The sequence below is a fragment of the Mixophyes fleayi genome, chromosome 5, assembly GCF_038048845.1.
Source record: "Mixophyes fleayi isolate aMixFle1 chromosome 5, aMixFle1.hap1, whole genome shotgun sequence".
In the NCBI taxonomy this organism is placed as follows: domain Eukaryota; kingdom Metazoa; phylum Chordata; class Amphibia; order Anura; family Limnodynastidae; genus Mixophyes; species Mixophyes fleayi.
This window is the reverse complement of record NC_134406.1, coordinates 274,526,886-274,542,520: the sequence shown is the minus strand read 5'-3', so window position 1 is coordinate 274,542,520 and position 15,635 is coordinate 274,526,886. Positions and strand designations below refer to the sequence as shown.

The window sequence follows — 15,635 nt, the reverse complement described above, 5'->3', positions numbered from 1 at the left end:
GCCCCTCTCAGGCTGTGTCCCCCTCCACTGCCCCTCTCAGGCTGTGTCCCCCTCCACTGCCCCTGTCACGCTGTGTCCCCCTCCACTGCCCCTGTCACGCTGTGTCCCCCTCCACTGCCCCTCTCAGGCTGTGTCCCCCTCCACTGCCCCTCTCAGGCTGTGTCCCCCTCCACTGCCCCTGTCACGCTGTGTCCCCCTCCACTGCCCCTGTCACGCTGTGTCCCCCTCCACTGCCCCTGTCACGCTGTGTCCCCCTCCACTGCCCCTCTCAGGCTGTGTCCCCCTCCACTGCCCCTCTCAGGCTGTGTCCCCCTCCACTGCCCCTGTCACGCTGTGTCCCCCTCCACTGCCCCTCTCACGATGTCCCCCTCCTCTGCCCCTCTCACGATGTCCCTCCTCCACTGCCCCTCTCACGATGTCCCCCTCCTCTGCCCCGCTGTCTGCCCTGCTGTCACCCTCCTCTGCCCCTCTGTCTGCCCCTCTGTCACACTCCTCTGCCCCTCTGTCACCCTCCTTTGCCCCTCTGTATGCCCCGCTGTCACCCTCCTTTGCCCCTCTGTCTGCCCGCTGTCTGCCCCTCTGTCTGCCCCGCTGTCACCCTCCTTTGCCCCTCTGTCTGCCCGCTGTCACCCTCCTTTGCCCCTCTGTCTGCCCGCTGTCACCCTCCTTTGCCCCTCTGTCTGCCCGCTGTCTGCCCCTCTGTCTGCCCGCTGTCACCCTCCTTTGCCCCTCTGTCTGCCCGCTGTCTGCCCCGCTGTCACGTTCCCTCTCACTCCTCTGCTGTGAGCCAGCTATAGGAAAAAACAAAGAACACATAAATTTACCAATCCGCGCGGCGCCGGGACCCAGCAGACTCCTCTCTTCCGCAGCTGTCACTGACGTCGATATTCAGTGACAGCTGCGGGAGAGAGGAGTCTGCTGGGTCCCGGCGCGGCGCGGATTGGTAAGTTTATGTGTTCTTTGTTTTTTCCTATGGCTGGCTTGCGGCACCCCAGTGAAAGCGCCGCGGCACCCCTGGGAGCCGCGGCGCACACTTTGGGAACCGCCGGCTTAACACATTGTGATTATTGTGGGATATTTTAGGGATTGTCCCTACATAGGGATGATATCATTGTTTGTTAATTCAAATTAAAGGAGAATTTGACTTAATTATTATAGATCTTTGATTTTAAGTCTAACGTATGAGATTTAGAGCAGCAATCCTATGAACAATCAGGTGTGTTGTTTTTAAAACATAAATCACTGTGACAGACAATAAGAAGAATGTTGGTATTTACCATTTTCCCTTGTTTTTTTTCTTCAGGCTGATAGTAATGATTTCTTATTCTAGACTACCATGGCAACCACAGTCACATGACACATGCTGTAATGCGCAGAGAGACCTCAGCACACGTGACAACCCCTTTCTCCCCCCTCTGCCATCACATGACATGCTGAGAACCTGTGTCTGTGCATCAGACTATCAAACTGACTGTGCTTGTCAGACATTTTTGTTTGTCAGAGAGATTTTAAAAAGTCAATATTAATTTGTAGAAGGACAGTTAATAAAGATGCATTATTAACAGGTAATTAAATGCTATTTAAAGAATAAAAAATATTCTATGTGGGATTGCTGCTGTAATTTATTTCATACACCTCTTTATTCCTGGCTGCACCATTCCTCCTATTCACTTACGCTTTCTGGAAAGCATATGGTTCATATTAGTCCCCAGAACTTGAGAAGAAGAGGTCTCATGGGCAGATGACTTGTGTTTAGCCTCTAGCAACGTGACATACTCCGTAAAATCATTATTAATGAAGAAGGCATTCAAAGTTCAGAGCATTTCCTGACAGAAGAGGGCATTTTACAGCACAAACAGATTGAATTCATACTAAGTGGAATAGGATTCATATTAGAGCATAACAAGTGATGGTGTGACGGCCAATGGTACCTAAAAGAACAAGGAACAGCAATGGGCACTACTTTTGCTCCAAGTTAAGTGAACCTGTTCTTGAATAAGTGGAAGGAGGATTAAATATGGATGAACCAGAAAGTTGGGGCAAACCTGGTGCTTGGGAAAATTTATATAGATGACGATCAATAGATTTATAATAATATATTTTTACATACTTTAAAAGATTTCCTCTGTACCCTCCTTTCATAATTTCGTCCAAATGTATTCATAAATGTCTGGTCAAATCAGGCACGCAATCACCATGGAAACAGCATGCTCTCACTATACTGTATACTGTTGCTGTACATATCCTACAGGACTGCTGACACTAACTCATCATGGCAGCTCTCACTCAATATAAGATATGATAGGTGCACTGATAGATGGGTAAATATTTCACCTTTAACCGCATAAATACAGATCTTTAACTTTTTTAGTTAACTTTTTTTAAACATACATACACTAATTTGTTCTTTTTCCCTTTTTTAATTGAGGACAAATTGAAAAACACATTTCTGCATGAATCCCTATGAATAAGGTGAAATTCGACCACAATATTTATTGGGTAGTATTTTTGTTATTGCTATTTTGTTATCATGAGTTTAATATTGTTTCAGTTTCTGAAGTGGAAATGTAACTTTTGTGAAACTTTGCATATATTTAGAATTGTGAATGTATTCATAGTCAGTCTGTGTACAATATTAGTGTCTCCTGTGAATAATACACAATGCTCTGTCTTTTAACAGAGTTATAGAGCAATAAGGAACTCAGCATCTTCAGTAATTGTAATATAATGAAAACAGATTGCTGAAATAATACATTTTATTAAATTACACATAAAAAAATTTGTAAAATAAAGACATTCACCAGAATATAAGAACATTTAGGCAAGTCTGGTATTTCATTTTTTACCGACACCAGCGATGGCAGAGCCAGATCCGATTTTTATACCGCCCTTTCCACCACGCCCACCGCGTTTGCTACTTTTCTTGCTCGATCTCTTTTCTCTTGTGTGCTGCATAAGAAATAAGAATACATACAAACAATATGCTAATATATATATATATATATATATATATACGCATGTGAATATTAATTGTGCAAACAGTGATGTAATCATTTCAATATTCATTAAGAAACTTCTGTATTATTAGATAGAATGAGCTAAACAAATGGAAGAAGATTACAGATATCCTCACGATTACCAAGGATTATCTAGGCAGCCAATCTGCTTTTAGTAGGTAATTTTAACATGTATTTTTATTAAAACCTTTACAATATACTTGTTGTCTTTAAACTAAATAACATTGGTGCTTTTAAAGCATCCAATAAGGATTAAGGTGTATTAAAAAATAATGCAAAGCTTATAATGACTTTTCATCCTTGACATCGATGCCACAGTAGAAGGAGTCTCTCCTTATACTAGAATTCCTGCTGAATCTGCACCGACGAGGATTGTTACATCTGTTCCTCATGTGAGTCATAAGTCTGGTAACAATGTCATATCTGAGACACAGAAAATAATCCTCTAGTCGGTCTCCTGCTGAATTCACCTATATAAACCCCTGTTTCTCTGTAATCTCTTCTAGATACACTTTTAATGGGGGACGAAGACCTGAATAGGGTTGAGGATATTTAAACACCAGGTTTTTTGTAAACATAAGATACTTACCTTATATGGTTAAAGAACTGTGGATCGGCGAATGAGGAGACAAAGGGACGGCGTGTTCATAGGAGGCTTTAGCACAGAGTAACAGGAAGTGGTCACATTCTCTCAGGAACATTGTTGCTTAATTAAGTTTTACTGTTGTTGATATTGTGTCTACTAACCTTCTTTTCTTCCTTGCATTCAGAAGAGGCACATTAGGCTGGAAAACTGTGCAGGCAGCGGGTAATACAGGGCGCAAAAAATGTTTATTGTTGGCCGCAGGAGTCTTCCTCCCTTCGATCTTGTCTCTTTAGGGGGTCATCTCTGCAGGTGTCCTGGTATCTTGTTAGTAAGCGCATCCGTGAGGCCAGAGGGGTTGGAGTCTTTCTGACGCTGTAAGGTTGCTCAATGGATGGATTGGCCGGCTGGCCGTTCCTTTAAGGTGTTGTATAAGGTATTTGAGTGTTGAGTGGAGATAGCCTGCATCCACTTTCGTTGCCACCATTCTTGATTCAATTAATTAAACTGACCTTAGTTCGTCAAAAATTAAAACTGGTGTCCGTGTCGTTGTTTTAGTTTATTATATGTAGAAGAAAATCTAAGACATTTGAAGGTTGGGGTAGTGAGTTTGAATAAACCTATTGGTGTTTAGGTGTCTCATACAGGCACCTGTCACAAGTGTTATATAGTTTGTGATGGATTACTCAATCTGGAGATATTATTGTTTTGCCAAGAGTTTAGCAGATACAATTAGACTACTTAAACTAATCTCAGGGATCCACAGTGTACCCTCCGGTAAGGAATGTCTAATAATAACAGAATAAACATGAATAATTACACTTACATCTAGAGGAACGTTGTCACATGTTACCACAACAACATCTCGATCCTCATCAACAAAGAACGAGGCTGTGCAGGATTTCACCACCTGGAAGAAAGGAAAATAATTCATTAAGTCATTGTAATAGTTACTAAATGTATTCATGAGCAAACAATACTAAATATACATAAATAAAATAAAATAAAAAATAGAAATAAATCTTTGTCGTGATTTTCAAAATATGTTCAATTATTTAAATACTTTTATCATGGTTTTGTTTCTAACTAAATCATTCATAATTAGGCAAGCATATTAAAGTGTGTTTTTTTATGTAGAAGACTTAATATATCTTCAGTTACTTTCACTTTCTTGTAACCAAAATCAGTGGTGGAAGTGGGGGTAACCGGGGGTATGTCATACCGCCACTTCTCCTACTGCCTTCATTGTAACACTATCACATTCCAGTCCCTTACATTATATATTTATGTATATATATATATATATATATATATATATATATATATATTCAGTGGTGGAAGTGGGGGTATACAGGCGTAAGTCATACCGCCACTTCTCCTACTGCCTTCATTGTAACACTATCACATTCCAGTCCCTTACATTATATATTTATGTATATATATATATATATATATATATATATATATATATTCAGTGGTGGAGGTGGGGGTATACAGGGGTATGTCATACCACCACTTCTCCTACTGCCCTCATTGTAAAACTATTAAATTCCATTCACATATAATCCTATTACATTTTTCATGCCACCACTTCTAAATTTCCACTTCGACCACTGTACAAAATGATATTATACTATATCCTATGTAGTTAATAAGTATGCATACTAATGTCTGTCTGTTTAATGATACCTGTAGTGATATTACTAATTATGCTCCCAATATTTTTCCCAGAAGAAAATGCAGGAATTCATAGGTAAAAGTTTTGTGATTTCAAAATAGTCAGGAGCTGAAATTTTCCACTTCATATTTCTTTCTAGTCTTGTAACTTATAAAGTATATACCCTGGTAGTGATACATGGTGTCTAGGAGGTGATGCAGTGTGTCTAGATGGTGATACAGTGTGCCTAGATGGTGATACATTGTGTCTAGGGGGTGACACATTGTTTCTAGGTGGTGATACATTGTGTCTAGGTAGTGATACATTGTGTCTCAGGACTTACACCGTCTGCTCTGAATGCACATTCCTCTGTAATTTCGTTGTCCGCTTTCTGACACAAAGTTTCTTTTACTGTGAACTGAAGTTGATGACAACGAGAGGCTTCATCCTTCAAACAGGAAAATGGAGGAAACCAGATTATATACGTATAAAAATGTAATAAAATATCTGTAGAACAAAAGATAAAATATAAATATTGGAAATCTGTGACTTACCATTATATATTCAGAATTATTCCCAAGGAGCGCGTAGACGGCATTTTCTCTAGAAACTTTGTTGTAGTAATCAGTGCTGATCATAGACATGACAGAGATGTCATCTTCAGTCCATTGCATTGTGGGTACAGACACACTAGCAGCGACTGCGATAGCTCCCAGTACTAAGCACATTGTTAGAGCTTTCTCCATGTTGAACGACTGACTTCTGTCGCTGATGCCACAACTAACAGGACAACACACTTTTATACAGTTCATTTGCTATTCTTGGAACAGATCTGCACATTCCCTGTATTCAGCAATGAAGTTACGAGATTACATAGTGATGAAATCTCTGCAATTGCACCATGAATGTGCAAGAAGAATTTAGAAACTAACAACAAGTACAGGACATAGAGATTATCTGTTATGTTCTTTCCAGGCATCATAAATAGAACTGTCTTTGTAATGTGTCACCTGTGTGTGATGATGATTTTATACCAGCAAATGTGCTATCCCACAGAAGTGCATCTGGGAGGTGTTAAATTTGACCCATTACAAAATAAAAATCTAAATTTGACCTTTTAGTGCAAAGTGGGTGCGCAGGTGTGCCTAACCCGACCATGGCAAGGCATGCACTCAATCTGCTGACTGCTCCCATCAGACATTTCAAAGTGATGCAGTCCCACAAACTGAGTACAGAAAAGTGTGTTCTTGTAAAGGCATCACACATGGACACTCTGTGCCTGAGTCATTAAGGCAGCATACTGAGCGCATTGTGTGTTTGTTTTAAACTGCACGTAACTCCGCTCTGTGCACCCCTGAAGTCAACAAGGAGCGTAATCTTATTTTTTGACATATGCTTAAATAACATTTATTAGGGTGCTTTTAATGTCTACTGTACATGACAGACATTTTTACAGTTGCTCCTCACTACAGACACCTGTTCTAGCTGCATACACAGCAGTCAGCAATAGTTATTGGCACTTAGATCTGACCTGTAGCCGGAGCAAGAGATACGGCAGAAAACTAGAGTGCTTCTGTGTGCGTCTGAGTGTGACTTGGATACAGCTGAATAGGACCGCCATTACTGTACATTCAGTAAATGCATCCGCCTATTCCCCACCCCTTTCCCTCCCCAAGATCGTAGGTTGTACTAAATGTCTTATGCGCGCGAAGCTGACTTGCACGTGGCTGCGTTCTGTTTTTGTATCGTCTGGTTCTGCGCACTGTGATTTTTGTGGACGTTGCGCACAAAGGCGGCAGATACCATACCTTAATGACTCAGGCCCTCTGTGTATTTTCAGGTTCTAAATGCATCCAACTCTACATGAGCCCCCAAATTCTTATATTGATTAAGACTTCTTGGGCCAAGAAGAGAAGTCTGAGATAGCCATTTGCTGAACCTGTTGACCAAGCTTCTGCCAGATCTTTATCAGGCTCCCTACTCTGTAGATTTTAATTATATCTCTCTTACACAGACCGCAAATACATGGAGACACCATAACATTTTGAGACTTGTGTATGACCATTGGGTTTAGAATTTAATCTGCCTGGGACTGAGGAGGAATCTTGGTGAACTCTGATATTGATAATTGTGATTTCATGCTGGAAGAGCTTTATATCCACCATTGTGTTTTGAAGACCACGCTCTTGTAGAATGGTTTGATTAATACTGACTTGTAAAGAGTTGGGTAGTCTGAAGAGGATAATGATTATTTGCAAAATGTATTCATTTGACAGACTTTAGATGTAATGAGACCCTTCAGAGAATAAGTATAATTTATTTTCAAATGTGTGGTTTTTTTTCTCCAGTAATCACTGAGCTCTGTCTTGTTCATTAAGGATCTGAAATGTGAAATGTGACGAAACTCTGTGTAGAATTGCCCAATTACTATAAGACTTCCAGAGGCCAATCTTGAAGATGGAGTAATGGATATGTTCTTACCTCTTATGTAGATGTCTACTCCAGTTCTTTCACATTCAGTCTGCTCTAGTTTTACTTCAGTTCATCTAAGTGTCTACAGCTGATATTATTATTATTATTATTATTATTATTATTATCAATCAGATAACTGAAACCTGTCTGAGCTCCATATAGATATCATTGCTCTCCTTCAATTCAGGTGCATCATCTGGATCACAGATATTCACATAGTGACAAGTATAGTCTTATCTATTCCTAATGTCATTCCCAGAATCTTATTTTCCTTAAGTGAAATAAGTTAATGTCGTTCCACTGCACAGCGTATTATGATTTAATATGGCAGCTTTCAAAGTTTTATAGTAAATTCTTGAGTTATATTCATGACAAAGTAACTTCACTCAAAATTGATGTTGCAAAATTAAAATTGTTATGCTGAGTAATAGAATTTGCTGGAATGACTCCTGAAACTTAAAATGAGATTTCTGCATATATATATATATATATATATATATATATATATATATATATATCTATCTCAACATCAACATTTATTTACATAGCGCCAGCAGATTCCATCACGCGCTTTACAATTGGGAGCAAACAATACTTGGTAATACATTCAGGCATAAAGGTAAGAGGGCCCTGTTCGCAAGCCTACAATCTATAGAACAATTGGAGTTTGATACACGAGGGTAAACGCTACATCATATTGCATATTGGTCCAGCTAGACTGCAAAGGTTACAAAGTATTTAGTGGGCTGTGTGATCAGTCACACAGCAATGTCAGTAAGAAAGTTGTTGTCTTGTGTTAGCTGAGTAAAGGGTGGTAAAAGGGTAACCTAGGGAGGGTAATAGCGTGGTAGAGGAATATTATAAGCTTGTCTGCAGAGGTGGGTTTTCAGAGAACGTTTGAAGATTTGAAGACTAGAGGAAAGTCTTATTGTGCGTAGTAGGGGAATTCCACAAAGTGGCTGAAGCCCAAAAAAGTCCTGTATATGATAATAAATATATATATATATATATATATATATATATATATATATATATATATACGTTCCTGTTCATACACACTGAGTGAACAATAAACAACCGGATTGGGATTCTTGTATAATCACAGTTACCACATCTGCTTCTTGCACATGAAATTCTATACAGCCCAGTATGTCACTTCTCTGTATTCACTAATTGTGTTTTGTGGTAAATAACTGGAGATGTGAGAGAACTGGACTGATCTTGACTGGTAAACAAGCAGTGGTCATTAATGAAAGACAGAACCTTTTCGAAAAATACCTCACTCTGTGGACCCGAGTCATTAAGGGACGGATCTCTGTTTTTTGTGCGTATGGAACGAAAATCCGTTCTGCGCATGCCCACAACAGGATCACTCACCCACCAGCAAACACAGGTTCGCACGTTTGCAAACGCAATGGGCACTTACTACGGGCTATGGTTTTGGGGTGTGAACAGGGGGGTTAAAAGGGTGTCATTTCACAATGAGGGCGTTCCTGTTCAGTGACGTCCAAGTCAGGGTCAGCTGACCATGCGTAGCGGAGTAGTTTTTGGTGTACATTATGCAATTGCCAGAGGTCTAGTTTAAATACCTGCGGTCACTCACCAACAGACACAAAAGTAAACCGGCTCGGGATGTCATTGTGCGGTATGTTTTCCAAACACCTGCATACTCTCTGCTTATTAAACACAGCTATAATAAGTCCGCTTAGAGCGTGTGTGGATCTGCGAGTGTCTGCATTCTGTCCAGTACAATTCTTAGAGAGCTACAAGCTATTAACAAGGTTTGGTTTGTTTTCTTTTAATTTTAAATATGGCTGTTTACTAGTACCATAATTTGTATTTTTTTTTATTATTACTGTTGTTTGTGCTTTGGTTTGCTCATACATGTATAGTAATGTGCCACTTTTGTGTTTGTTTTTCTTACTTTGCTTCATGTTATGGCCTAGTTATGTGACACAATGCATAATTGTGCTTCCTGTTTTATTTGTTAATTATATATATTTTTTCTTTTACAGCCCCATTATGAGTCTTGCAAACCCACTTGTAGGTGTATGTATATTGTAAATCTTTAATGTGCAAACAGGCATGAAAGTGTCAAAGTCATGAGGTAATGTATTTTTTTTAACCCCTGCATCCTTCTTTCTGAAATATAACATTTCTTAGAACTGGCCGAGGCACAGGTGGCAGCGAAGGAGGGCAACAGCCGTCAACCCCTCCAAAACCAGCAACTAGTCCACGGTTGCCTGTTCGGGAGCATGTCTTCAGGCCACGTGTCAGCTGCTTTGGGATGTCTGAGGCTGAGGCGGTCCGTCGCTATCGCCTCCCGCCTTGTATCATCCTGGACACCCTGCGCATTGTGCAGAGTGACCTGGGGCCAATGCGCCACATCCCGACAGCAGTACTGCCATTAAACAAACTATTGGCAGTATTTCACTTTTGTGCCACAGGGTCATTCTGGACCACTGTGGGAGTTGTGGCTGGGATGTCCCAGAAGTCCTTTAGTCATGTGCTGAAGGTTGTTCTGCGGAGGTTCCTGTTGCAGCTCAGGCAATTCATACATTTGCCACTCGATGAGGAGTCCCTTGTGCCCATAAAGCGGCAGTTTGTGACCATAGTAGGCTTTCCACATGTCATAGGTGCAGTAGATGGGACTCATGTAGCCTTGGTCCCGTTGGGTGGGAATGCTACAATTTATCCACTTGATAACTGTCCAGACTATATGTGACCCATCTCTCCAGACTCGTGACCTGGTAGCTGTGTGGCCAGGGAGTGCACATGACTCCTTTGCCTTTCGGCAATCAGGAACGGACAAGGATTGCAACAGAGACAAGGAGCTACAAGGGCACATATTGACGCGTGGCTATTAGGTTCTAAATTATTTCTTTTTTTCACCAAAAAATAAGTCATATATGTAATACTTAAAAATGTTGATTTGGCAGTATTCAGAAATAATCCCCAAAAAATGAAGTCTCTTTAGAATATTCTCAATGTATTATGTATGTGCAATACAGACCATTCAATTCATATAGAACAATGGTAATTTCATATTACCTTTGCAAGCATTTTATGCCCTTTAACCACAAAAATAATAACTAGATAAAGCATCATATAAGACTTTAGACTAATAATATCACTCCACATATCAGGATCTCTCAACATCTCCCATGATCTCCCAGATATAGGCATAAATCCAAGTAGACCTTTCCACATCTTATCTGTCGTTAACTTACTGTACCACAGCTTCCCTGTTTCCTGATATGAACAACGGAGGGCACATTTCTGTTTAAATATCTTGCGCTATTGTAATATATTTTAGACATGTTTCCCCAAACACCTTGACCAACACTGTCTAAAAGGCAGAAAAACAACTTAATTTGTCAATATATATATATACATACACTGTAGCTCGTTAACTGTTACACATCCCACTACTATTTTATAACCAGCTTTAATTCAACTTCCATTCTGTGTGAATTGATTATCCATATCAATGTTAATTGTCAAGAAACGGGGCGCTAATGGACTGAGTACTTTTTATTTATCACCCGTTTCTCACGTTTAATGTACTTTTCAATCCATGGCCCAGTCTAAGTATATACACCAGAGCATCGGTGTATTATGTGTATTATTATTTCATGTTATTAGGTACATTTTGCCTTTGCTATTACCTGCAATCTTGTATGTATTAGAAATAGAAAGAATATTGCCATACTGTGTGAAAATAACAGGACAGCAGAAGTCATTTTGCTTTTGCTTTCTAAGATAATTACCATTTGTCTCAAATGTCCATTGTTATGAGGTGCAGCTTAGATTTGGTTTGTAATCAGAACAATGTCTGAGTTAACTAGCTGGCAACCCATGTTAATTAGCTAGGTCAACAGGTAATGTGAGAGTTAATTAGGTTAAAACTTCTAGATGATATGCAATGTGCCTCCAGAGTAATATACTGGCTGAAATAGCATTGGGAAATGTATTAAAATATATCAATATAAATGTTATTGTACCAAAATGTATCACAGACTTAGATTGTGTAATATTGCAGAAACAATGTGTCGAATGTCTTGTTGTTTCACGAAAGTGTGAAGTGTCATTTCCTGATGTAATATGGTAACCTTTTGTTTAGTGTATCCAGTCAAACAGCTAATTGAGTCAAGCCATTCTACTGTAAAATCAAGGTAACAGATAGTCCTGCTGAAAGAGGGAGGATTGAGACATTTGACCCTACTATCTGTGTATACAGCCAAGAATAAAAGAGAGCAGAATGCCAAGAGAGGTATTCTAGCTTGGAGGATTCTGGTTTACAAGACATCAGCGAAAAGGACTCTGGGCCAGGCATGGTGGTGCCGCTGGAGGAAACCCTACCAGGAGAGGGCCTGTGTGAGCCAGTAACCCAGGCTGGGCGACACCGTAACTGTTTTTCTACTCTGAAGTGGTAATATAGTGGGAGGACAATATTCTGAAAGAGACTGAGATTATTACTTTGGAGTGCTGACTGCAAGAGGCTGCTGGAGGATACATGCTACCATTTACCCTGTATCTTGTGAACGTCTTGAGGGTGTTGTGCTGTCGTAATAAAGCCTTATTTGCATATATTCTGGTCTACCCGAGTGAGTTGAATCCCACAGAGGGTAACTGCCATCCCAGCTAAGGTTGGTATCCTCACATTAATATTCATGGCCTTAGTTTTATAGCTAAGTATACTGGCATTACATGACTTGGTACCTTACTTCACAACACTGGAAAATTCTTTTGAATGTATGCTTGAAATACATAGTAACAAGGAAGGGGGTTTAGACAGTGCCAGACTGAGACACATCATACAACTCATTAAACTTGTGCAAAAACAGCTTTCACTACCTTCTGGCAACCATGCGTGATCCTAGGTATAAGTCACATGTAATCTCTATGTATCGAACAGCCACAGATGTATATAAAAGAAGAAATCTCAAATAGCACAGGTAACGGCTGCTCTTTCCCAAAAAAACACTGGTGAAGTCCTGAGAACCCTACGGCCCAATGAACAGCACAAGGGGTCTCCGGTTGTCCTACTACTTGCTGTTTTCAGCTCAAGTATTCGAAGATCCAAGGGGATAATGACTGGAATTTATGAACTGGACTTATTCTTAACTAAATGGTAACACATGGTGGAATGTTATAAACCATATAAGCATTTTTAAACTCAAAGTACATGCAAATACATGCAATTGCTAATGGGTGTGTTGATACAATTGGGGGCATGGCTATGCATCATTGGGCATGGCCACGCCACCCTCCTACAGACAAAAAACCTGCATTGTTGTGTACACCATTGAACGGTCACCAAAAATTGGGATTGTTCCACTAGAATCACAAGATTTCACAGACTCTGCTGCTCTCTCCTATCTGTTCTTCTCACTTTCACCATCTGTGCTGCAGGTTTCTCTAGTTGTGGCTTGTCTGGATCCTGGAAAGTTGGGGGGCCCTATTTGGAAATAAAAATGGGTACATTTAGAAAATTACAACCAGACCCGGCGTTAAATCAGTACCACCCACGAGTTATATTTAGGCCTTCCTCCAGCCCCAACATTAAAATAATAGTATTCACATTTAATAAATAAACCTATTTCCCTCCCTACAAACAGCTCCAGCAATAAATTAATAGTATTTACATTTCAGAAATATACCTATTTCCCGCAACCGTCACTGCCAATAAATAATTCATAGGCACATTTAATAAAAGAACCTCATTCTCCCTAAACTCACCCCTACATTCAGTAGCGCCCAAACCACCCCATCTTAAATTAATATTCCCCACTATTGTGCCTCTCTCCCCCCCTTTTTCCTCATACTATGCCTCCCCCCCTTTTTTTTCATACTGTGCCTCTCCTCCCTTTTTTGTCATGCTGTACCTCTCCCCCCTATTTTCTCATGCTGTGCCTCTCTCCCCCCCCCTTTTTTCCTTACTGTGCCTATCTCTGAATGACAGGCATGACTTGATGATGTCACGCTTGTCATTCAGTGCTAACAGAGCAGAGAGGAAGGAGGAGGGATGCCGGCGCCTCAACCAGGTGAGTATATCTATTTTTGTTTTTACTACCCTGCTCCTCCCCCCACCAACAAGGGTGTAGAGCCCCTGTTTTTGGATTTCATAAATGTGGCAGATGCAAAGACTATAAGTGTATGATTCAGACGTATCAATATGTGTATAGGTATTCCAAAACTTGGAAAAGTAACTAGTTTGTAAACTGTAGCTCTGCAGGGGTTATTTATTGTTTGACTTGTCCTTGCAGTCTGCATTATATAGGCATGACAACAAGACCATTCAAAATACGCTTATTAGAACATGTCAACAATATCAAGAATGTCCACAATGATAAGGAGAAACTTAAACCACTCACTACAGTGGCACCACCACAATAACCCGGATACACTTAAAGCTTTTGTGATGGAACAAGTATCTTTAGGGGTGGTAATTTACAACATGAACTTTTGAAAAAGGAGTCTAATTTTTTTTTTTAATGAACAGTCTTGAACTGAAAGGTTTAACTGATAAAACAAATTACACGGTCTTAATTTAAAAATGGTCATTAAGACCTAAGATAGGACTTCTAACATGCTATATTTCTATTAAACCCTATAAATGTGCAAATTGTGGCTTTAATATTTGAATATTTATTAATTATTTTTAATTTATATTATATTAACTATATTGCAATGGAATGATCAGATATTATTTTTTCTAATGTCTTTAATTATTATATTTTTATCACCACTATTACATATTAGTCCCCGGATTTAATTTTTTTACTTTAGTTTTTTATTATACTCATCTCTAATCACGTGAATGGGATTTGTCCTTTTTAAATTAACAGTATGATTTATCATATTATGTTTCATTACATTGTTTATTATTATTTTCCCAAATTAATTAGTTATATACTATCACTAATGTATTAATAGGGATACTAGTTGTGCATCTCTTCTTATCTCACAGTTCATCTTTTATTATATATTTTATTTATATCACACACTTGGTAGTGGTATAGGGTTATTTTTAATTTATATATATATTTCTTCATTATAGATATGCCTTTAGTTACTAACAATAATTATATACAGTACTTATTACCTAATCTTATACTTTTCTTGATATTGGTAATATAGATTTGATTTTTTATTTTTTATTTTATTTTCACTGGTCTCACAGTGTGTTTCACTAATATATTAATATTAATTATTATTTTTTTTTTAACAAAGTTCTATTTAACATGTTTATTTAAATATTGTATTTTTTATAATTTATTTGGAAGGGAGAACCTACATTAACTAGAGATTTGCACTTTGTTTTATAGATACCATTTGATATTCAGTATCATAAGGCAATAATAATGAAAGGGTGAGTGTATTTCTCACTCCCTGATTGGTCCACTCTCATATCAATCATTCTGTGACATGTTCATGCTGGCTAGGAATTAAATTGCTTAATCAGTTATGGCACTGTTAAGCGGTTGCATTTACTCTATAAAAGAAACGTCAGTTCACTCATTCGGCTTGCCTGGAAAAAACGAGTAAGCAAAACAGTGTGCCGGCATTCGCCTCGCCTGTGTATTAATTGACTGTCTGATTCGATGCTGTTCCTACAATATTCAAATGGATTACAATATGGGGGGGGGCTGTATTAGAATATATTAGGGGAGGTGGAGTGAGGAATATTAATTTTTCTATGAGGTCTGGTAGACTCGCAATGATAATTTATGAGTGCTTCTTGTAGCCAGCTAGCATAGTTAGAGCGAGAGACTGCTATTATCAAACAAGCTATGTTTAGTAGAGGCAGAATTACAAATTAACTCCACACAATCAGTTCCTACACCTTCTCCCTGAATTGTAGTTAGTACCCTAACCCTTATCCACCACTAATGATGTTAGT

At 39.2% G+C, this 15,635-nt stretch overlaps 1 protein-coding gene across 1 annotated transcript; it reads right to left on the bottom strand.

The window, feature by feature from the left end:
* Nucleotides 1–2,738: 2,738 nt before the first annotated feature.
* LOC142157910 (cathelicidin-related antimicrobial peptide Bf-CRAMP-like) lies at nt 2,739–6,090 on the bottom strand. Its single transcript, XM_075211423.1, has 4 exons — nt 5,812–6,090; nt 5,601–5,705; nt 4,427–4,510; nt 2,739–2,949 (listed from the first exon to the last, which is right to left on the bottom strand). The coding sequence occupies exons 1-4, from the start codon at nt 6,067–6,069 to the stop codon at nt 2,836–2,838; spliced, it is 561 nt and encodes a 186-aa protein (XP_075067524.1). The 5' UTR covers nt 6,070–6,090; the 3' UTR covers nt 2,739–2,835.
* Between the last annotated feature and the right edge of the window lie 9,545 nt (nt 6,091–15,635).